This window comes from Cheilinus undulatus, linkage group 17 (assembly GCF_018320785.1).
Source record: "Cheilinus undulatus linkage group 17, ASM1832078v1, whole genome shotgun sequence".
NCBI classification, from domain to species: Eukaryota; Metazoa; Chordata; class Actinopteri; order Labriformes; family Labridae; genus Cheilinus; species Cheilinus undulatus.
The window spans coordinates 37,823,565-37,846,849 of record NC_054881.1 but is presented as its reverse complement, the minus strand read 5'-3'; the positions used below and the strand labels follow the sequence as shown (position 1 = coordinate 37,846,849).

The following is a 23,285-nucleotide window of genomic DNA, read 5'->3' as shown; positions in this document are numbered from 1 at the left end:
TGGGCCGTGGTCAGACCTGGGCATGAACCTGTTTAGAATAAACATTTATACATGGTAATGGTGGAGGGAAAATTGAAAATAAAATTTCATTTTACCTGTGAAAGGCTACAGAACAGAAGTAGGACAGGGGATTTCCCCCATCCTCATGACATTTGGAGTAAAAAACATGTCATTATGAACATGTCCTACACTGAATTCACTACAGCAGCTGTTCTTTATTTAGAGGGTAAAAGAAGCGGTAAAGTTTAAAAGATCTTACATTTTAAAACATTTCAATACAGATCCTCAGGGATCCAAGTATTTTTCTGTCATGGTGGTGTCATGATCTAAGGCAGTGGTTTTCAAACTTTTTTTGCCCGAGGCACACAAAAGGTTAAGCCAAAATCTCAAGGCGCACCATATTCATATTGTAAAAAGTGATACAAAAACATGGCAAAACCGGGCAAAAAGTGGTGAAGCAAAGTAAAAAATGGGCAAAAAGTGTCCAAAAGATGGGTTAACAGTAGCAAAAATGTGTTGAAAGTGTCAATAAGGTAAAAAGACTTGGCAAAGGTAGTAAAAATGGCTAAAAAGTGATGAAAAAATGTGGCAAAAATGGGGAAAAAGTGTCAGAGCAAGGGCAAAAACAGGCAAAATTGGCACAATGTTGCAATAAAGTGTTCAAAGTTGCAAAAAGCTGGTTATAAGGGATTGAAAGTGATGGAAATTTTGGCAAAAAATGTCCCAACTATAGCAAAATAGGCAAAAAAAGTGGCCAGAAAATGGGTTAAAAGTGGCAAAAACTAGTGAAAATGTCAAAAAGGCTGCAATAATGGGTGACCAGTGGCAAAAAAAAGTGAGTAAAAATAGGTTAAAAGGGAAGAAAAATATGGCAACGTAGGGCAGAAAAGTGGCCAAACAAAGGCAAATAATGGGTGAAAATTGGTATAATGTGGCAAAAATGGTTAAAAGTAGCAAACCAGTGGTAAAAAATGATTGAAAGTTGCAAACAATTGGTAAAAAGAGGTAAAAAGTGATGAAAAATTGACAAAAATGCTGCTGATCCAACACACATGCACTGATATCATTAAATCACACATGGGAAAGCTCCATTCTCTATTTTTTTTTGTTCAGGGGTCCAGCCAGATCTGTGTGCAAGCCTGGTTAAAGTTGTAGTAATGTATGGTTGTACAAATTCCCAAGGCACATCTAGACTTGCCACAAGGCACACTAGTGAGCCCTATCACACCATTTGAGAACCACTGATCTAAGGGAACAGCCACTATTGTGCCACTTGGCTTCTGAGAATACACACCAAAATGCGCTCAGCAGCAAACTCCTGTGTTCATGTTAAGGCCAGCATATGATTGGAGCAAATCTTTTTTGGGTCCTGTGCAAAAAAGAAGCTAATAGTGGGCACAAATCTCAAGCAAACCCTGGTGCCATTAGTGCAGCACAATAACTCTTAGTGGATCTGCCCCTCAACTTTCTTTCTGTGAAGGCTTAATGAGGATGTGCTGGTTTTATGCACCTTTTAGCAATGGGAATGTCTGAATTCCCTCCACCCAATAATTAATGGGACAATGCAAAAACAATGCAGTGTACGTAGCATAAAAATACAGCTCTGTAGAAACTGTCTCCTTCTAGAGAATGAAGTACCTGATGTGTTCGTCAGTGACAGTGAAGGCCTTGCAGAGTGGCTGGGACACATTGAGCCAGATTGCCGGGTTCTTCTCAGCAGCCACAGACGTCTGTCCCGTGATTGGAGCCGAGCTCATGTGCAGAGCACTGGCGATGGCGGACAGTAGAGTGTCCTCGCTGGAGTCTGGACCAACACCTAAGGACAGAGAGGTCAGAGGTTAGCATGGATGCTTCTGGAGCACGGTGAGTATTCAGAGTTAAGATGCTGGCTTACTCTGCAGGCCTTTGGGCAGGTCCATCGACCGCAGGACTTCCTCTGTGACGTCTGATGAACGGAGACCTTTCAACCTCCTCTCCCAGAACAGCTGCAGAGACAGATGGAGAGATGAACATCAGCTGTGGGCTGTGGAGTCCGTGTGGATTAATATCATCTTCATTCTGGTCTGATCTTGAACTACAGGAGTTTTCCTCCGAGTAGAGATATTATGAGTTGTAGCCTGACACTTCCTGCTGCTTCACATAAAGAGCTTTTCAGTGGCGAACACTTGAAGGCTTTTTCTGAAGTGGCTTCATGAAGTGCAACTTCACTCGCCAAGGTCTGCAACAAGGAGCTCAACTCAGGGGTAACAAAAGAGTTCACATCCAGATATGAGCATTTCCTGTCTTTTAGTACGAACTGCGATGATATCAATGAAAAGTTATCTTAAAAACAGCATCACACTGTTTGGCTGTGCAAGCTTCAGACATTAAAACACACAATTTAAAGTCTGAGGTGAAGAAATTCACAGATTTCAGTCCTTAAAACAGACTTTAACCTGTAATGGATGATGATGAATAAAGAAAAAGACTTCCATTGGTCCAGACAAAAACTCTACTAACTTATTTGTTCATATGGCTGATATTTTCTGGTGTCGGCAGATTTTAAGGCTGAACAATTTAATAAAATAACTTTATTGCAATTTTCCCCCTAATATTGCAAATTAATATGCAACAATTTGTATCTTTCTCATCTTACGTATTTTTCAACAAACGCAAGTAAAAAAATTCTAGATTAAAAAAATTAAATAATAATAATAATGATAATAATAATTATAAATATAATGATAATGATAATAATAATAATAATAATAATTTAATAATAGTTATAATAATAAATTAATAATATTAAAACAATGATATTAACAATGATAATAATAATAATGACGATGATAATATGTAATAATAAAGTAGAAATAATGATAAAAATGGCAATAATAATAATAAAGTAGTAATAAGATAAAAATGATAATAATAATGATAATAAAAATAATAATAATAACAATAATAATAACAAATTAATAATAATAACAATAACAATAATAATATAACATAATAATAATAATAACAATAACAATAATCATAAATTAATGACTATAAAATATCAATGGTGATAATAATAATAATATAACAATAATAATAATAATAATGATATCAATAATAATATTAATAATTTAATAATAATAATAACAATGATATAATGATGATAATAATAATTATTATTATAATTATAATAATAAATACAATAATGTTAATAATAATAATGATAAATAGATAATTCTTACAATAATGATAATATTAAGGTAAAAAATAATAATTTAAATAATTGGTACTATTGTGGCTCATGTTGCAAAATTGGTTCCAGTGGCTATACTGAAGGGGAAGTTTATTTTTTTTCCTTTGATTTATTTTGGGCTTTTTGTGCCTTTATGTGATAGAGGAGGACAGTAGATAGAATAGGAAACAGAGATGAGAGAGTTGGGAGAGACATGCGGCAAAGGGCCACAGGCCAGATACGGATGCGTACACGAGGCCGCCTTAAACCACTATACCATCTGCACCCCAGGAAGATCATTCTAATGTCATTCTTGTTTTGATTAAGAAAAATATTAACCAAAAAAAAGTTGGATTTTTGTAACCTTTTCTAAAAAATACACTTGAATGTTTGCGGAATGTGTAGGGTATGATATCTCTGCTGCGAAAATAATAGTAACTGGTATTTTGACACAGTTCAGGTAAAAGAAATATTGCAGCATCTGCGATTTGAAAATTGCAGAATGCCATATTGTGATTTAATCTAATTTTGGATTAACTGCCGAGCCCTAGCAGATTTTTTCAGCCAAAACAGAAATATTCATATCTGCAGACACTGATAATTCAGGTTTTTAGCTAATATTGCTGATACAGACCTCATGCTGATGATATTGTGCATCCCTACTATCATTAAAATAACTGTGTGTGTTAAGTTTAGAAATGTTTCTAAAGCAAGTGTCCGAAAGTTTTGACAAACTTTCTTCAGAGTTGATCAAAGTGAGGCAGGGACACCAGGATCAGGATTATCTCTCAGAGCTGCTCAATAACCAGCTTTAAACAGACTCATTAATTTAAATGATAATAAAATAGCTCAGTGGTTTTTAAAGCGTGAGGCAGGCCTCCTCTGGGGGTGCTACAGGACTTCATGGGAGACATGGAACCATAAACCAGAAAAAGATGATTTGCTTTTCTAACTCCTGCTGTGCATGGAGCAAATTAGACAGATTTAAAATTGATTATTAAAGTGAGGATTTTCCTGCATTGGTCCTGATGATGCTCAATAGCCACAGTGTTTAATTTCCAAAGATGTACATGTTAATAACAGCATACAGCTGTGTAAAATCTTGGGTCATACTGAGACAAAAGCACAAAGTCTAGAGACCAAACCAGGGGGAGTTTTTGACAAGAAGTTAGAGGTATTTCATGCACTGAAGATAAAAGAGACATTTAGCACCATAAACACTAAGGCAGCCTCTGCAAGCGCAGGTTTTTTGGCACTGATACTGATTAAGAGTGAGTACCAGGCAAGGCTGAAGGTGGAGAATGATCTGCTGTTGGCAATCCTGCATCAGCTGCGTCGATGTAAACTCAAATTACCAATAAATCAGAGCATAGAGCAAAATAATCAGGCAGTATCGGCATTAAATACTGAAACTATACAATGGACTGTCTGGAAATGATGGATGTTTAAAGAGATATGCAGACCAAAATATAAAAATATTAGAATAAAAGTGCTTAAAGATGAGACGTAAACGCTTGAAAATACAGTTGTTTAATTCATATTTTTATTAGGTTCGGGGTCCACAAAATAAGTTATTTTACTTGGGGGAGGCTCATTTTTCCCACACTTTGAAACCCCCTGAAATAACTTAATTTCATTCTTTATTATGTCCTGAATGGTATAAGGAATTACTGTAAACTATACTGAATCCATGGGTAGTATAAATGATCATTTTAAAAACATTTCTCTCCCTCAATAATCTCTCCTCTCTCATGTTTTTAACTCTATAGTCACAGTTCTCCTCCCATGAAGCCACAGCGCCCTCTAGTGTCCTCAGTCACCATGACAGCTGTTCTCCTCCATCATTCATCTCTTGTGTAACCGTCTGACCTCGCCCTCAGGCTGCGACATTGGGGTGTTTGTTCCTGTGAGTGATAACCGTCCTCACCTGTCGGGGCTGATCGGTCCCTCTCTGCAGGTCCGTCTTCACCTTGTTGCCGGGGTGACTCGTAACCTTGGTAACGGGCTGTTTAAAGATGGAGGCTGTCTGCCTGATTGGGAGAGCGGTGTTCAGGTCTGGTTTACCTCCCTGTGTGAGACAAAGAGGAGTTAGGGTTTGTTACATCGTCTTTTCTCTGTCCTAAATCCTTCCTTCTCTCCTTACTTCCTGTCCTCGCGCTATCCTTGCTCCTTCCTCCTTCTCTCCTCCTTCCTTCCTTGCTTCCTGCTCTCGTTTACTTTCCTAACATGAGACAGAGAGCGATAATAAACCTCTGTGTGTTTTTTAGCATGTGACGGTTGAACTTAAAGGGTTAACTCCCAGCTGAGCTCCCACAGATAACAACAGGAAGTGGTGTTTGTGTTTGTGCGAGTGTGTTGGTGTGAGTGTGTACTCCAAGGTAATGATGTGTGAAGAGCAGCAGCAGAGAGTTACAAACCGTGTCAATACACCACCCACACGCTCACAAACATGTTATTTCTGCACTGCTGAAGGATGTTCACGTTGGTTGGTTTGATTTAAAACATCATCAGAGCTCACCGCCTGCAGCTGTGCACAAGTAGGGAGGTCGTTAGCTTAGCTTAGCATATAGCATGTTAGCAGTGGGACACAGTTAGCCTGATGCTACTCCTCAATCACATCTGAATGCAAAGATTCTAAAAGACAAAGATGCATCACAAAAGTAAAGACATGACTGAGTCTTTCTAGTAACTAAACTTTATTTTTTTTATGCAAATAAACTCTGTTTTATCTTCCTACACCTTTAATTGGTGTTTCAATTAAAGGTAAATTACTGTTTGCTCATCTGGAAAATTGTATTGGCAGCTCGACACCAAATTCAGCAACAACAGAGAGGATATTGCTACCAAGAGAAGAAAAATTTAGATACAAAGCATGCTTTCTTATGATTATTCTACCTGGAAAAAAAATCAAAGTTCATGTAACATAAAAAGTAGGGCTGTCAGTGTAAACATGTGAATTATGAGGTGATTTAAGTTTGTCCTTTGAGGCCACCATACCCTCTTTCTGCTCCCACATACACAATATGGACAAAAGTATTTGTCAATAGGTGTGTAAAATCTTCCCCTAGCCATGCAGTCACAAACATCTGTGATCCTAAATAGGTCATTCTGAAGACTTCAAGTGTGGTACTGTGATGATGCCACCTTTGCAGTAAGACAGCTGATGAAATTTCCTCCCTGCAGGATAATCCACCGTCAGCTGTAAGTGATATTATTAGAAAGTGGAAGAGTTTAGGAACAACAGCAACTCAGCCACAAAGAAGAAGACCATGTAAAATCACAGAAAAAGTCTAAAATGCCAAGCGTCTGATGGAGTAAGGCACACCGACACTGGACTGTGGAGCAGTGTTCTGTGGATTCTTTGCAGTCAGATAGTTGAGTCTGGATTTGGAGGATGCTGGGAGAATGTTGCCTGCCTGACTGTGAAGTTTGGTGGAGGAATGACAATGGTATGGAGCTGTTTTTCAGGGTTTGGGCTAGACACCTTATCTCCAGTGACGGCCAATCTTAGGCCTTCTCCACACAAAGACAAAAACAATATATTACCGTTTCATTTTTTAAAAAGTTTCCCATAAATACAGGATCGTTTCAAGAAATGTCCGCATAAGCACGGAACCACTGAAAACAACTGAAAATGCTGTAGTACATATGCCAAGCCTGTAAGTGGTGCTGTAACGCTGCCATGGAAATGCACCAAAAGAGAGAAGATCACAGAAAACTCCCACAAACTTCCTCCTGGTTGTTCTTCACGTTGGACTTAAGAACATGTGGTGTCTGCTGTTCTTGATGGTGGTAAAGGAGCAGCTGATTTTGCTGTAAAAGCCATAACAAGCTCAACAGCTTCTGCAGCACGAACACACCCCTGTAATCCCCCATGTTGTTTTGGTTTGACAAGCCCATGCAGTGTAAGTGGGCCACGGTATGTGTGACACAATCGTTTCAAGAAAGATGCCGTTGGCTGTCCACACGGAGACGAAACGGTAAGTGTTTATAGATTTGTTCACTCTGGGACCCGGTTTCAAATAGTAGTGTTTACGGCCTCCCAAAACGCTGTTTCCATGTGGATGAAACACCGATACAACAAAAATCCTCTGAGTATACTCCTGATTTCGTCTCGGTTTTGACGAGGCCTTAATGCTTCAGCATACCAAGACAATCTGGACAATGCTACACTTCCAACTGTGGAGCAGCAGTTTGGGGGAGGGGCTTTTTCTATCCCTGCATGGCTGTGTCCCAGAGCACAAAGAAGGACTAGAAAGATAGAGCCCTAACCTCATTTTACAACAGGTGGAAATCAAACGAAGCAACAATAAATAAAACATGCATTTTCAATGAGTATTTAAGTTATAAGTGAAATATGCTTATCACAGCTCAACTATACAATGGAGCATGCTTTTGCCCCCCATGGGACTGGGCTCCAGACACCCCCTCCATGTTCCTGACCCTGTCAATGGTCTGTGCTCTCTGAGTGTCTTCTAGTTTCACTTCAGATGTGCGTTTCCTTTAAAGAACATTAGTTAGGTGCTTTTTACTTGTGTGTTTTGTAATGCTTATGTTACGTAACAGCGTCTGTTCTGTTTCCCTCTGTTTGCTGGAGTTTGTTTTTCAAAATCAACTTTAAAAATGAGCTTAAACACGTTATTAAACAGTTCATCCTTAAATTAAAACATTTAAGAGACAGTGGGGAGTCTCATTACTCTCCCCTGTGAGGGAGGAGACAGAGCTTCTGTTATCTCTGGTACAAAGACTGCAGCAGAAAACACACACAGACATGAGAAAGGCACACAGGCCTGACCTCCTTTGCTCCCCACCTCTCTGTGTAGGCGGAGCTTATTACTAGGCTGGATACACACAGACGAGTTAAGGCCCCGTCGCTCCAAATGATTACTATGCTGAAAGGTCTGGACTCTTCTCCTGTGAAGCCATGCTGTTGTGATAGATGTGGGATTTGGTTTAGCACTGTCTTGCTGAAATAGTCAAGGCCTTCCTTGAAAGAGACGTTGTCTGGATGGACGCATATGTTGCTCTAAAACCTCTCTCTACTTTTCAGCATTGATAGTTCCTTTCCAGATGTGTAAGCTGCCCACGCCATAGGCACTAATGCAACCCGGCTTTAGAACTGAGCCAGGATAACAAGCTGGATGTTCCTTCTCCTCTTTAGTCCTCAGGCCATGGCCTCTGTGGTTTCCCAGAAGGGTTTCAAATTTTGATTCATGTGACCACAGAACAGTTGTCCATGTTTACTCAGTTCACTTTAAATGAGCTTTGGTGCATCCAGCTTTAACTGTCATTTGTGGATGGCACAGCTAACTGTGTTGACAGAAAATTATTTCTGGAAGTGTTCCTGAGCCCATGCAGTGATTTCCAGAACAGAATCATGTCTGATTTTAATGCAGTGGCCCCTAAGGGCCCCTTCAGCCTTGTCCATTACTCACATAGATTTCTCCAGATTCTCTGAATCTTTTGATGATCCTATGGACTGTAGATGGTGGGAGATTCAAAGGCTACACTAATTCACATTAAGGAACATTTTTCATAAATCATTCCACAATTTTAGACACAGGGTTTCTCAACCAATCTCCATTTCTGGGAGACTCTGCCTCTCTAAAATGTTCCTCTTATACCCAGTCATGACCCTTTGCTAGTTTACCTTATGAGGTGCGAAATGCTCCTCCAGCTGTTTTTCATCAGTACCAGTTACATTTACCAGCCTTTTGCTGCCCTGTCCCTACTTTTTTGAGATGTGTTGCTGCCATCAAATTCAAAATGAGCTAGTATTTTTCATGAACTGGTAAAATATCTCAGTTTGAACAGCTGATGTTGATGTTCTGTTATGAATAAAATATGGGTTTATGAGATTTGTCAATGTGGCTTCTGTTCTTATATACCTTTTACACAGGGCACCAACTTTTTTGGAATTTGATTTTTTTTAAATCCTGCATTAAGGCCATACAGTCAAAAATGAGTGGACAAACCTCAACATGATTCCATTATTTTACTCTGTGTATAAAATCATTACAAATGTAATCCTGTGTAAAACTCTGATAAGGTCCCCGTGGGCCAGATTATGGCACTGGTTGGCTGCTCCTGGTCCACAGGCCACCATCTGGGGATCAATGATCTGGTCTCCCATGCTTTTAAAATCAGTTTAGATTTGAGAATAGTCTGGTGAATAAGCCTAAATCAAAATTACCACAGGATTAATCTGTTTGGCGAGCGTTTGGATTCAGACCGGTCAGACTGGAAGAGATGAGCCTGATTCATAACACTGACTAGTCTCACTCCGCACCTAAGAGACAAGTCCAAGCCTTACTAAAGGCACTGATAATATGGGTAGAAGATTTTAGAAACAGACTGGAGAACCACAGCCCTGTGGTATAAACCAGAGACTTAAATTGAGACAGTAGAAGAAGAAGAAGAACAAGAAGCAGAGGGTTTTAACTCTCCATTTCCAGTGAATGAGTGTTTGTGGAGCGACGAGCCGACCTGTAAACTTGTTGCAGGAAGAGCAGCGTTAATCCCATAATCTTATAACCCACAACCCAAACCTGGCACAGCCTAAGCCCCGCCTCCTCATGGTTGTGTCATCCATCAGCGTTACCTTAGACAGGCTTAGCTGGTCATGCCGGAGCCTCTGTTTGTTCTTCTGCATTTTCCCAGGCATCATCTTCCCCGTCCGGAAGTCGAAACATCCTAAATCCACCGTGTTTCCGAGGTAACGGGCCAGCTGAGGTTTACTCCTGAACTTTTTACCTGAAGGACTGAAGGAGGGAAAGAGTCAGAGGGAGAAACATCACACCTGTGCACCTTTAGAAACAAGAACATAGAGCGTATTTGAGCTGCATCTGGTTGATATGGGTTTACCACCTTTAGGTACCAATTTAATTTATATTCCTGAAGTAATGCACCTATCGTAACAGCTGCAATTTCAGTTTTCCTTTCAGAATCAAAATCAGCTTTATTGGCTAGGAATGCTTATGCAACAAGGTGTTTTGACTCCAGTTAGCTTTGCTCTCCATGTACAGGAAACAAGATTGAGTATCAAAAAAATAGTTAGAGTGAAAAAAGTATATAGCAAATTAAAATCTAAATATCCACAAGCTACTGCAGTGTGCATTAATAGCATGGTTGCAAAATGTGCAAAGGGTGCAAGAACGCTGACTAGACATGATCAGAAGTTCTATTTCCTGACACTCTGTGACTGTTAAGTGCTGGTCACATTCAAGTTCTCTAAGATCCTCTGACAAGCATCTTTTCTCTTTGTTACCCAAGCAACTATTAAGGCTGATTGGGCAGACTCAGAAGTAAGACTTCAGAAGAAAAACAAACATGGAGGACGATCAACCTGACTTCCCTGGCCTGTGTTACAGTTGCAGAAAAAAAAAAATAAGGAAAAAAATATTTTGGTGAAATTATGGCTGAGATAAAGAGTTGTATTTATGAGGTGTAAAACTATGCTACCATCCATTTTTAGATGCTAGACGCTCTGCATCTCATTGGTTGTTGTCTGTTATCTGTTAGACACAGTCCAACATAATACTGTATATTAAATATATTTCATATTTACAATTCCAGGTCGAGGAGGATGCCACAAGGAGGAATAAAATCATCATTTTGGCAGCACACGCTAAAGTATTATTTGGACAAATAAGTATTTGGAACTCCAGGTAGGGAGAGTGTCTCTGACCCAGGTGAAAGAGTTCAAGTATCTCGGGGTCTTGTTCGTGAGGGTAGAAGGGACTGCGAGATCAACAGGCGGATGGGTGCAGCATCTGCAGTATTGCAGACGCTGTACCACACCATTGTGGTGAAGAGGGAGCTGAGCCAGAAGGCAAAGCCCTCAATTTAATGGTCGATCTTCGACCTATGGTCATGACCAAAAGAATAAGATTGCGGGCTTAAGTGATTAAAGTGAGATTCCTTAGGGGGGTTTTAGGGTTCAGCCTTAATCCTGATTTATGCTTCTGCGTCGTGTCGACCATTCAAAGTTCTGTGTTGAGGGAACGCATCGTTCTGTAATTCACCACCATGTTGCTAGGGGGTGTGGCTGTGTGTGTGTGGTTTCTCCTCTGAATCCTTGTTTATCTTCCGGTCATGGCGACCGAGGTGGAGCGGGTGTGTTTGGAGTTGGAGCTCATCAATATCGACAAACAAATTCTATTGTTGCAAATGATGAAGCGCAGGCAACAGGGGTTGCGGAGGTGGTCTGTTCAACCACTAAACGAGTCGAGGCTGAGAACAGGTGAATTTACCACACCTGTTCACCCACTGAGGGACCTGGATGAAGAAATGACGTTTTGAGTGGACCAATCACAGCCCTTGCGGTCCAAGTCGCCACGACGCGTAGTTAGGATTTTTTGGAGGTGCGCATCAGGCTACGGTGTAGGGGTCCGCATTGACACAGAGGGCTATGCGTCAACGTGACACAGAAGCATAAATCAGGCTTTAGAGATAGGAGAGGAGATGGTTCGGGCAACTGATCAGGATGCCTCCTGGTTGCCTCCCTGTGAAGGCACGTTCAACTGGAAGGAGACCCCGGGGTAGACTCAGAACTCATTGGAGGGATTATGTATTCTATCTGGTCTGGGAACGTCTCAGAATCCCCTAGGTGGACTTGGAAAATGTTGCTGGGGAGAGAGATGCCTGGGTTTACTTGCTTAGCCTGCTGCCACCACAACCTGACCCCGGATAAGCAGAAGAAATTGGATAGATGGATTATTTGGAACAAACCTTGACTTTGGACATGCTGCCTCAATCAGTGGGGGCAAATGTGGCCCTGATTTGGGTTTAAAACCATGGAGTGAGTGGCCGGCCTAGGTGAATTGTTTTTAAGACTGCAAAAGAAGCTTTTGTCTGAAAGGACTGGATGAAATCAGTTTAAAGGTGGGCACCTGCATCTTGGCTAATGGCCTTCTCTGTGTTAATATCATATATTATGGGAAAACAGAATTAAAAAACTGGATTATCACCTAATCCCATAAGTCACCACAGGTTATCTTCCTGTAGTTAGTATGGAACAACAGATCGGCTTCATTGATGGGTTGGTTCAGAGACTGATTGAGGATGGCACGGTGCTATAGCTTTACTTATAACCACAAAGACTCAGGGCCTTAAGAGAATCAGGCATTATGGTCTTCTTTGGCTGCTCCTGGCTCACTTCAGCTGCCTTTCTAAACAAAAATGACGTCACAGTTAAAAAAGTGCATTTTTTCTAAGTTGAAATGACCTTAAGGCGTCTTTATTTCCTGTGTAAAGGACTACAGGGGCAGCTGGTCCCCACAGAGATAGAAAAGGATCAGACTCACAGAGGTTCAGCTGCGTCTGACATGTAGGTCAACAGCTACGCAGCAAAGATCAGAGGCCGTGTGTGTATGGGTGTGTGGGTGTGTGAGTGTTTATTGTGTTTCATCTTGCTCAAGCGTCACATTGTAGCTGAATAAAGTCTGTTTTTACGGCGCCGTGTTTCCTGGGAATACTCCAGAAGTCATGTGAACGAGTCTAAGCGGTGGGTAAAGACCCAGATAAACAACATGACTGTGCAGCGATGGAGGCAGCGCGCTGTTTCAGGGTGTTGCTGCTCTTCCAGTAAGTCGACCTGCTGACTGGTCTCTTTACTGGCACTGATGAGTCACGATTCACAGGGAACTGAAAGTAAAGCCTCGTCTCTCCTTCGTGTTCAAGGTTCAGGATGTGACGGTCTCACATGGTTCTCACTCTGAGCTGTTAATCTGTTCACCGACCATCGATGGGAAGAGAACGCAGCTGACGGCCCACGGGGCCGCAAAACAGTTATGTCATTTCCTCTGTCTATAGGAGAGTAAAGAAACAGAATCAAGAGGACATTAAACGCTTTGACTCTAGTTTAAACTTTGACCCGCTTTACAGGAGGACCATGATTAAAATGAGGGTCTGGAGGCTGAGAGACAGGCGGTAGTTTAAAGATAAATGTTGATCTCATTCCTTCAGAGCGTTCTATAAATGCGAAGTTATGTAACATGTGGGAAACATGCATGAAAAATACATCAAAATAGAGGCTTCATGTTGCCCAAACCTTAGGGATTTTTGTTATTTAAAGCATCTTTAAATATTTGAGGAGAATTCTTTATCATGGATTGCAGAGTCCAGTCCTTAGTGTGTGTGTGTTATACCCTAGCTATTGTTGCATAGCCATGCCAGCAGCACCTACATGCACCATAATGCATTGCACACAATCTGCAGCAGCTCTGGCCTCGCTCATTGCACTTCCTTTTGCTTTATAATCTGGCAGGAATAAATACAGTGGAGTAATCATGTCAGCCATAGCTACATGTTTCTTTGTCTACAAAAATTTCTTAAAATCAAATACTATGAAAATATGATTCAGTATGGCAGCAGCAAAACATCCTTGGTGCCAAATGTTGGATTTTTTTTCTTATTTTAACTGATAAACTTGCAGGCAAATATCACACTATCAGAACTGTGAAATTTAGGCCATGCATGCAATGCATAATTTCAAGCCTTTACAGGGGACTGGTCATGACTCAATGCTGCTCCGGACTGATCAGATAAATTTCTGCTTAACATGTGTTTGCACGACTGCATGCACTAGCCCAGTGAGAGCAGAGCTACAAGGAGATTCCTATTCAGGGCTTTTTTTCCTGCATGTGCCTGCACAGACTATTGGACCACTTGGCATGCCTGTTTGTTGTCTTCTCCCTGCTATCACAAAAGAAAAAAGCAGGAAATACCTGATGGTGTTCAGGTGACAGGGAGTATTTGTTAGGGTATCTAGATGTGTTTGTTGGTGATGCTGTGTGTGTTTGCATGATTTTGAACCATGAGATAATTAGATAATAAAAATTTAGATTAAAACACTATATGCCCTACGCCAGTATTCAAATCTTAGAATGTGCAATATTTCTTTAACCTGAAATGTGTGTAAAAGTTTAAAAGGATGCATATGGTGCAGAGGCTCGGCAGTGTCCTATGTATGCAGGCTCCTTTACCACAAGTCAATATCAACATTCTCATCCCTCCCTGACTCTTTCTGCTGCCCTTCTCTCCTCTCTTAAAGGCCCCAAAAAGCCAAAAAATACATTTTTCCCTTATTGCAGCAGTAGAGATGTTATGCTCTGCATGTCATGCAAACAATAAAGTCTTTTTTTAAATAGTTGGTAAAAAATCCTCTTTGCCTTGTTCCTGAATATCCCCTCTTAAATAGAATGAAGTTCCCTTTAATGTAGCAATTCATATCAAATTAACATTATGAGTCAAAATGATCACAATTAGATCCTTTTTCAGAAATCCTTCAGCCCATATACAAGCAGACAAACCACAACCTCCATCTGAGAGGAAATAACTTTGGTATTAGTCACGGTCCATCCTGATTTTACTCCTGCCGTGTAGCTCTCAGACCTCGTCTGACAGAGACGCACAGATGCATTGGTTCAGCACATTGGTTCTGCCAGTGACATCAGTCACTGGCAGATGATGCTACTAGGGGTGGGAAATTAATCACAAATTACATTAAATCACAATATGATCTGCAGCCATTTTCAGCAGAAATATTTCTATAACCTGAAATGTGTCAAGATACCAGTTTGATACTATTTTTGCAGCAGAGATGTCTGTACTACTATTATGCAAACATGCAAATGTCATTTTAGGGTGGTTTAAAAAATCCTGCTTTTCTTGTTCGTGTTTATTTTTTTTCTTGATGAGTGAATAACATAAAAATGATCATCACATTTAATGTAGCAATTAAGATCAAATTTGCCATATGAGCTAAACCATATATGAGCTGAGCCGAACTTAGAAATAATTGCATATTAAATTGCAAATATTGTGGGAAAATTGCAATTAGATTGTTTTCACACAGACTTATTATTGAGCAGAAGATGGGGCCTGCTCGACAAACTCTCTGCTGCTTTTCATGGACAGAAATGTGAAAACAATAAGAATGTTGCACCAAATGAAGCATGAAAAAACATCAGCAATGTTTAAAGCCAGCAGCTTAATCATCTTCAGCATCAGCCCTGATTTTCACAATCAGATAACCTCTAGTGTCCATAAGACTGTAGAGTATGAGCACATGTTCTGTTGCACACACATCTTAATACTTTTTTTAGCTTTTGGATGCAGCTGCTTGATAAAATAACAGATGAACATTTAAGAAGAGATTTTAAATATGGGCAAATTTCCTGCAGAGTGAGGAGGTTAAAGAGAACTTCATCAACATCTGCAGCCATTTTAACAGCTCTAGACCTCACTCTTACAGATAATGATAGGGTTAAAATTTGAAAATATTCCTCTTTATCAGTGCCAACATGGTTCTGAGAACTCTGTTTAAAAAAGTCAGTATGAAGTAGCCTAGGCTGATACACCCTGACTAGAGATGATGTTTGGGGGCCTCTAAAAACAACCAAAAATAAGAGCTCTTGTTCCTGTAGGTTCCATGCCGACCTTTACTGCACTGTTCAAGACGTCAGAAAATCTACATTTACCGAGCTGGCAGCCGTCCTAGGAGAGGAGACAAGGACACATACCCAGGAGTCCAGGAGTGATGCTGACTGATCATCTTGTCATGCTCTGTCTATTCAAGGAATGTGGGCTTTGTCCTTTTTTCCACTAAGAAAGCAATTTGGGTTTTCCCCGTTTCTATGAAAGTAGCTGCACCATGGAGCATCACCCTGAAAGGTGCTCCTCATTTGGATTTATCAGGATCATTAAGAGTCAAAAGATGCTCATCTTAACTGATTATTACATCCTAACATTACAAGTTCAGAGCTAAAGAGGAGAGGAGGAGAATCTAATCTACTGCTGGCTTTCCCCACATAGGGATGTGTCTTCACCTGCTGTTTTATTTGAGAAGTGCCATTGCAAAATTGATTCCAAGCACTCACACTACACCCTGTTGCCCCATACTGTACTGAAGCACGACTGTCCCCCCTCCCCTCCTGCACCCACATTGCTGCAGGCCTAATCGCGGCTGTGGTGAGAAGTAAAGCCAATGCAAAAGTGCATAAAACCGCAGTTCACTTGAGGCTGTCTGCAGTAGCCGGCTGCAGCAGCTAATGTGTGAGCTTTGTCTTAGCTGCAAAATTCACTAAACCATATGATGAAAATAGTTCTGCCTTTAGTCGTGTCATTGTTTGGCTACCACAGAGGAGTAAGGATCATAAGGTCCAAACTAACCTAACTATGGTTGCAAATGTGATGTTTTCACTACAGCATGAGGCCTCATTCACCAAAGTTAAGAAGTTTGCTCCTAAAACCCTCGTGTGGAGTTTTTGAGAAGATTCTAACATTTACGTGACACGGCGACCAACATCTAAGTGCCGATATGGCAAAGCATTATTTAGCATTATTTCTTATTGCAATTAATCCCAGAATTTCTGTAGTTAATCGTGATTAATTGCATTCTTCATGTCCCATTTGAGAATTTCCCTTTTCAAAACAGATTTTTGTGTGATTTTGAATTATTCTACTGTCTTAGACTAAGGCTGACTCTTGCTACTTCTATAGGAAGACCAAACCTAAACACAGAAAAAAGAGCTTGTTCTGGATCTTAAAGGAAAGGTGAAGAGTTAACAGGTAAATGTTTAATAACACCAGGTTCAGATGTCCCAGACTTGTCCACTGAGCCATCTGTGAGTTTTTTAAGTAAAATCAGACATTAAGAAACAAACTTATTTTACATGACTGTAGCTGCAGGGAGACGCTGATGTGGCTGAACCAAAGTGTGCTGTAAAGGGTCAAGAAAGTTTCAGATTAATCATAATTATAGAAAAAAGTGTGCACTAACTGTGGCTCTTGATTAATCAGACAGCACTAATAACAACATATCTTTCCATTCATGCATTTTTAAGTGCCACGTTTTTAGAAAAAATGTACTTTTCTGTATTTTTAACTTCCTTTTCTGCTGCATGGTTCATGTCATATCTGATGAAAGCAGCGTCTGAACCAGCTAATATGTTTGTCGCATACATTTACACTACTGGTGCTAAAAATAGAAATAAATCTTCCTCTTTTGGTGTCGTGGAGCAGAATATACACTTTAAAATGAAAGTATTTCAGCTGTTTTTACAGTTTATTTTAATTTCACAGAGCACAAGCTCACTTCTTCTCCTCTCACTCCTGTGTGACCTCTGTGTTTGTACACTGCCCTGCAGTCTCACGCCTTTATATGGTCATAAACGGGACGTTTATCTATGCTAATTAGGTCAAATGTGCACATGCTTCCATCTTAGGACCACAGGTGAGAACAATTCAGCAGTTTAAGAACGTGCCATGAATCTGGTGTAGTTTTCTCTTAAAGGGTTATTTCAATATTTTTGAGGTAAGGTTGTATAAGGTACTTAGCAATAGTAGCGCCATTAGCTTCCAGTGACTTCAATAGGGCTGACAGCCTCAAGTCGATTGGTCGATTATTGGTCGATGACCTTATGTTCGACCAAAATCTGATTGGTCCAACAATCACACGTGCTACTTTAGGAAGAATCCATTTTTTGCAGGGGTGAGAAGGGAGACGTCATGTGTTTTTATTTTTTCAGTTATCTAGTGTTACAAAACATAATTTACAAAAAAAATAACTAACTATTCAAATATAATTTACTTGTGCCTTTAAGGGTAATTAATTACAGGTCAAATCCCCAGAAAGTAGGACCTGTCCCACCTTAGAGGAGAGCAAAGCCTGTGAAGCACATTTATACTTTGTTTCCTGTTAATTGACGACATGTCAAAAAAGTCAGTGGTGTGGCAACATTCTGTTAAAAAGGATGATTTTGGTCTGTCCCACAACCAATCGATCAATTGATGATCTGGTGCGATTTTAGTTGACCAAGTTTTTCTTTGGTTGACTACAGCCCTAGACTTCACTGAGTGTTGGCCATTCAAACAGGACATGTTTGGAGAAGCTAAGCTATGCAGCTCAGCAGATGTCTATAGTTTCACCAGGTGATTTAGCAAATTTTAGGTAAAAATGGGTCAGATGCTAGCTCAATTGTAAGCTATTTTGAAATTTTTAAAAGGAACATAGGCTTTTCTAACAGAAATACACGCCCCTGGCCTGTCCACAATCCTCCCAAGAATCAGAAAAATCCACTCCCTCCCCCCTCTCTTTCTCTACATCTCAGAAAATGTGAGCTGAAACAAGCCGCTCTCAGATTTTGCCCTCATGATGTCATGTGGGGAGTTAGCCCCGCCCCCAGGTTTAGTTGGCCCTCCCTGCTTGGAAGAAGGTTCCGCCCTCCTCTCCTGGGCAGCTGAGAAGAAGATCAGGAGAGCCACATCCATGTCCTAAGAGGGGCGTGGTCGGGGGCGGAGTCAGACAGCTCAGCAACATTTAAAGCCACAGACACAGAAAAAGCTTATTTTTCTAGACAAGCAAAAATCCAATACTGAAGTGTTTTTTTCAGCATCAAATTACACAGGCATGTTTTGGGGACCTCTGAGACCAATCTAAACCTGTCTTTAAAAAGTAAGATATGTCCTCTTTAAAAGCATTTTATTTTTCAGCCAGGAAGCCTCTGTGTTCAGCACAAAGAGCTGTTCAGCTACACGGAGGAAGAACAAGTAGTCGAAGCTTGCATTGCAAAATAGTGCGATTATAGAGATACCGATTTGCCTCTGAGTGAGCTGAAATACCAGGTATTTTACCTTCGCAAATTACTGAAAAGGTTGATTTGCATGGGATTAAAAACAGGCATTCTGCATGATAAACCAGTGTGGAATATCAAGAGTGGCATGAAATACCCCCCCCCCCACATGCAGCTGAAAGTCCCCCTTTTCTCCCCACAGCTACATTAATATTCGTATTTATCGAAACTTTGATTCTGTGCAAAAATAAGACTGGAAAACAGAGGAAATGGTAAAAGTACAAGACTGTATGTTGACTGTATATTGAAGTAAAGGAACTACGCATCCCACAATGCATTGAGATTCCCTTATTTTGCTGAAAATGATAGCTTTCAAAACTTTCAAAATCTTCTCCCTACATTATTGTGTATTTATCGTTGAAGTTCACGGGCGAGTAAACACTTTCACGTAACAGCGGGTTCCACCAATCAAAGACATGGTTGAGACAGAAGGATTATGGGTAGTGTAGTTCTTTCCTTCAAGACCGCAAAAAAACTCATTTTATGCGTATCTAACATTGTTCCATACCTACTTAGTTTGTGATACACCTACTTTGTATGGTTTTGATATTATGGCTGATAATTAAATCCCCTGAGGAGAAAATAAAAGAGGATTTTTACCAGCGGATCCTAACTGTTAAACTCAATAAGTTCAGATAATTAATATTCGTATATTTTTTGTGGGTTGGGGTGCGGGAACTCATGACCTCAGCAGTTAAAAATTCTGGTTGCGGCCCTGAATGAACCTCAGCCTCAGTAAACAGCTTGTTGACAACGACAGAGCTGCTGTGTGAGCACAGGGAATTATTCACATATTTATATACTTTTCTTGAAATACAGTTCATTATAATTAGAGGAGATGACACTTTGAGGATCACCATAGAGCTTCTGACGTTCCACTGTAACTTCTGTGACTGTTATTTATCGTTATTGATCAACTGAACACTTTTTATCAGTCTTTTATCAACACAACAGTTTATAAGTGCAAATATCAGCCTTGTTTTAGGATCTCTCTCCCCAGGCTGACTAATCGATCACTGTTTTCCTGCTGGCTGATCACTGATCGATATGTACCTGTAGTAGTAGACGTCGCTCTTCCCTGCGCTCAGCCCAGACTTCCTGATCACTTCTTCTTTCTTCCAGCCGGCCGGAAGAGCGGGACAGTCCGTCCTCTTCCTCTCCATCCTCACTCGCCGATCAATTCACCGAATAATCCTCCGATCTGATGATCGATCTCTCAGAAAACACCGCGCAGGACGAACAGCGAGTCGGTGAACCCAGCCCGGGCGGACCCACGTCACGGAGGTTACGTTAACGGCGCCCTCCCTCTCTCTCTCTCTCCCTCTGGCCCGGCTCACAGTGCTTATTCCGGGTTGGAGAGAATCACAAAGTGTCCCCGGTCAGACTCTGAGTGCAGCTGTCCCGGGTTAGACCGCCTTCAGGTCCGGGTGTAGATCAAAATAAGTCCAAGGAGAACCAACGGACCAAACTGCTGATCTGGTCCGAGCTGAACTACTGAACTGGACCAACGGCAGGCCGTGACGTCACCCCCGGCTTGCTGTCTCAGAGATCGTCTATTGTGACCAAAGTTTCACACAGCAGCTGTCAAGTCTAAAATGTTCCCATGAAGTTAGTTATACAGAATGTGGTGAGAATGGAAGCACATCCCCACCACTTAAAAAACCTTAAAGTTAGGTTATAAAAAACGAAATTATGAGAAAGTCACTATTACTATACATAAAAGTCAAAATAAAAACAAAGCAAGTCATAACAATGAGATCAAAGGTCAAAATTAGGTTTTAAAAAAGTAAAAAATGTAGTTAACTTTCAAGTTCACAAGATTCATGAGGCCATATTTGAGATAAAATCATAATTGAGATACAAAAATGAAAATTGAGATAAGCAGGCATACTTATGACACAAAAATTGAAAATTGAGATAAAAATGTATAATTATGAGTTTTAAAAAAAGTCAAAACTGAGAAAAAACTCAATATTATGAAATAAAAATCATAATATTGAGATAAGAAATTCACAATTGAAGTTAAAAGAAATCATAACAAGGAGATGAGAGTCATAAGAAGATTTTAAAAAAGTCAAAATTGAGATTTACAGTCAAGTTTACATAGAAATAAAATGTCATGATCATGAGATAAAGTCAAATATTTGATTAAAAGTCTTGATTATGAGATTAAAGGTCATCATTTTGACACAGTAGGACATAATTGTGAGATCAAAATAAAGTATGACATGGTTTAAAATCATAAAAGGTTAAAAATTAAGATAAAATTCAAAATTATGAAAAAAGTCATAAATATGAGACAATTAAATTATGACATAATGAGTCATAATTTTGAGATTGGCACAATTGTGAGCTAAAAAAATCAAATATAGACAAAGAAGACATGACTAAAAGATAAAAAGGTAAATAATTATAACAGTCAGCCATAACTCTGGGATAAAAATGACAAAATTATGACATAGTAAGTCATAGACTTTATTTTTTTAAATAAATGAAAATTAAGACATAATTATGATAAAGTCATACATATGAGATAAAGTCAATATCATAAAATAAAAACTCAAAATTATCAGATTAACCCCTTAAAGCCTGTTGTATCATATTTGATACATATTTTTATGATACCTCTATCATTAATGACAAAAACACGTCTGAATACTATCTGATAAATGATAAAAATGCCCTCAAGTGGATTATCAGTTACCAAAAAACACCTAAAGTATCAAATGAAATTATATATATATATATATATATCTGTGTGTGTGTGTGTGTGTGTGTGTGTGTATATATATGGGGGGCGTAAAATTTTATGGAAATTTAAATTATTTTTTTTTTCGTTAGAAAGTGAAATAAACATTTCAGTTCCCAAAAATTAGAATTTTCTGGCTTTAATTTGTGTTTTCAGGCTTTAAAGGGTTAAAGTTGGTATATGATTCCCCACTATCTCGCCCCAATTTCTGATTTCATCTTATCAGTCCTTTCTTATTTAAAGCTGAGGTTTTACTCAACAGCTGTCTGCTTCAGTGTCTTACAAAAAAGTCAAAACAAAATCCATCTTTACAGCAAATGTTCCTCACAGATCATGACACAGCATGTCAGCGTCAAACCTGACTGCTGCAGAAATATTCGGCTGAAATATCTCTCCAGAATCAACAACCAACTACCAACAGTGTCTGCCAAGAAAAAGTTGGCACTTGTGCAAACGTTGCTGATGCCCCCTGCATCTGGGCCACCGTACACCTGCCTGTGTGCCTTCTTTTTCCTGCGAGAAAAAGCCAAACAAATGTAGGACGTCTTTGTTTTCAGTACACTGTGCTCCACATATATGTATGCTAGGGAACTAAATCTATTTCTGACACGCTGAACAGAAAATGAAGTTAGAATATGTGTACACACTTCTTTGGGCGGTTGTTTTTTTCTGGTGCCTGGACTTTAGCTCAGAGTGATCCCTTATTCTTTTTCTCATATCATGCCGTGCCTCCAGTGACGTCACGGGCCCATCTTAAAGGGGCTGCAACCATGAACTTAGGAGAGAGGAGGTTGATAGAAGAAGCTGGCTCACCACGGAAGGGTGTACTCAGTACCGGTATTTGAATTTTGGAGATGTTTAGTTGACTAAAATTTTAACGAGTGGTTAGTAACACAGTGACCTGTCATACAACAAACCTAATCACAGATCTATTTTCTTTTTACATGGTCTTTAAGGGCTGAAAATCTGAGATAAAAGGCCCAATGTATTAGTCCAAAGGTCAAAACACAAAATTAAAAGTCACAATAATGTTTTCAAAGGTCAAAATATATGAGATAAACAAAATCATGACTTTAAAGGTCAAGATATCAGATATAATTCAAAATCATGAGTTTAAAAGGTGAAATATGAGTTAAATTTTAAAATCATGGGGTCAAAAAGTCCACATACAAGATAAAATTAAAAATCTTGAGTTTAAATATCAAAATATGAGATAAAATTCAAAATTATGTGTTCAAAGGTAAAAATACCAGAAAAAATCTAAATTAGCAGTTTAAAAGGTCAAAACATGAGCTTAAATTCAAAATCATGACATTAAAAAATAAAAGATGAGATAAAATTCAAAATCATGAGATCAAAAGCTAAAATTTGAAATAAAATTTAAAAATATATATAAGTTTAAAAGGTAAAAATATGAGAGAAAATGTAAACAGAGTTTTAAAGGTAAAAAGTATGGGATAAAATTAAAAATTATGAGTTTAAAAGGTAAAAATACGAGATAAAATTGTTAAAAATACGAGGTATAAATATGAGATAAAATTCGAACTCAGGAGTTTTAAAGGTAAAATTATGAGATAAAATTCGAAATCATGAGTTTCAATGTTTAAAATATGAGCTTAAATTCAAAACCATGAGTTTTAGGTAAAAATACAAAATAAAATTCAAAGTCAGGAGTTTTATTCTTTTTATG

At 39.4% G+C, this 23,285-nt stretch overlaps 1 protein-coding gene across 1 annotated transcript in view; it reads right to left on the bottom strand.

Moving 5' to 3' along the window:
* The window catches only part of mbd2 (methyl-CpG binding domain protein 2), a 41,456-nt gene extending 21,106 nt beyond the window's left edge, over positions 1 to 20,350 (bottom strand). The window contains exons 1-5 of the mRNA XM_041811565.1: positions 19,900 to 20,350; positions 9,813 to 9,972; positions 5,139 to 5,279; positions 1,895 to 1,985; positions 1,639 to 1,816 (exon numbers count right to left, since the gene is read on the bottom strand). Of these exons, the coding sequence (XP_041667499.1) occupies positions 1,639 to 1,816; positions 1,895 to 1,985; positions 5,139 to 5,279; positions 9,813 to 9,972; positions 19,900 to 20,009 (680 nt within the window). The 5' untranslated portion in view covers positions 20,010 to 20,350. The remainder of the gene's footprint in view (positions 1 to 1,638; positions 1,817 to 1,894; positions 1,986 to 5,138; positions 5,280 to 9,812; positions 9,973 to 19,899) is intronic.
* Positions 20,351 to 23,285: the final 2,935 nt, after the last annotated feature.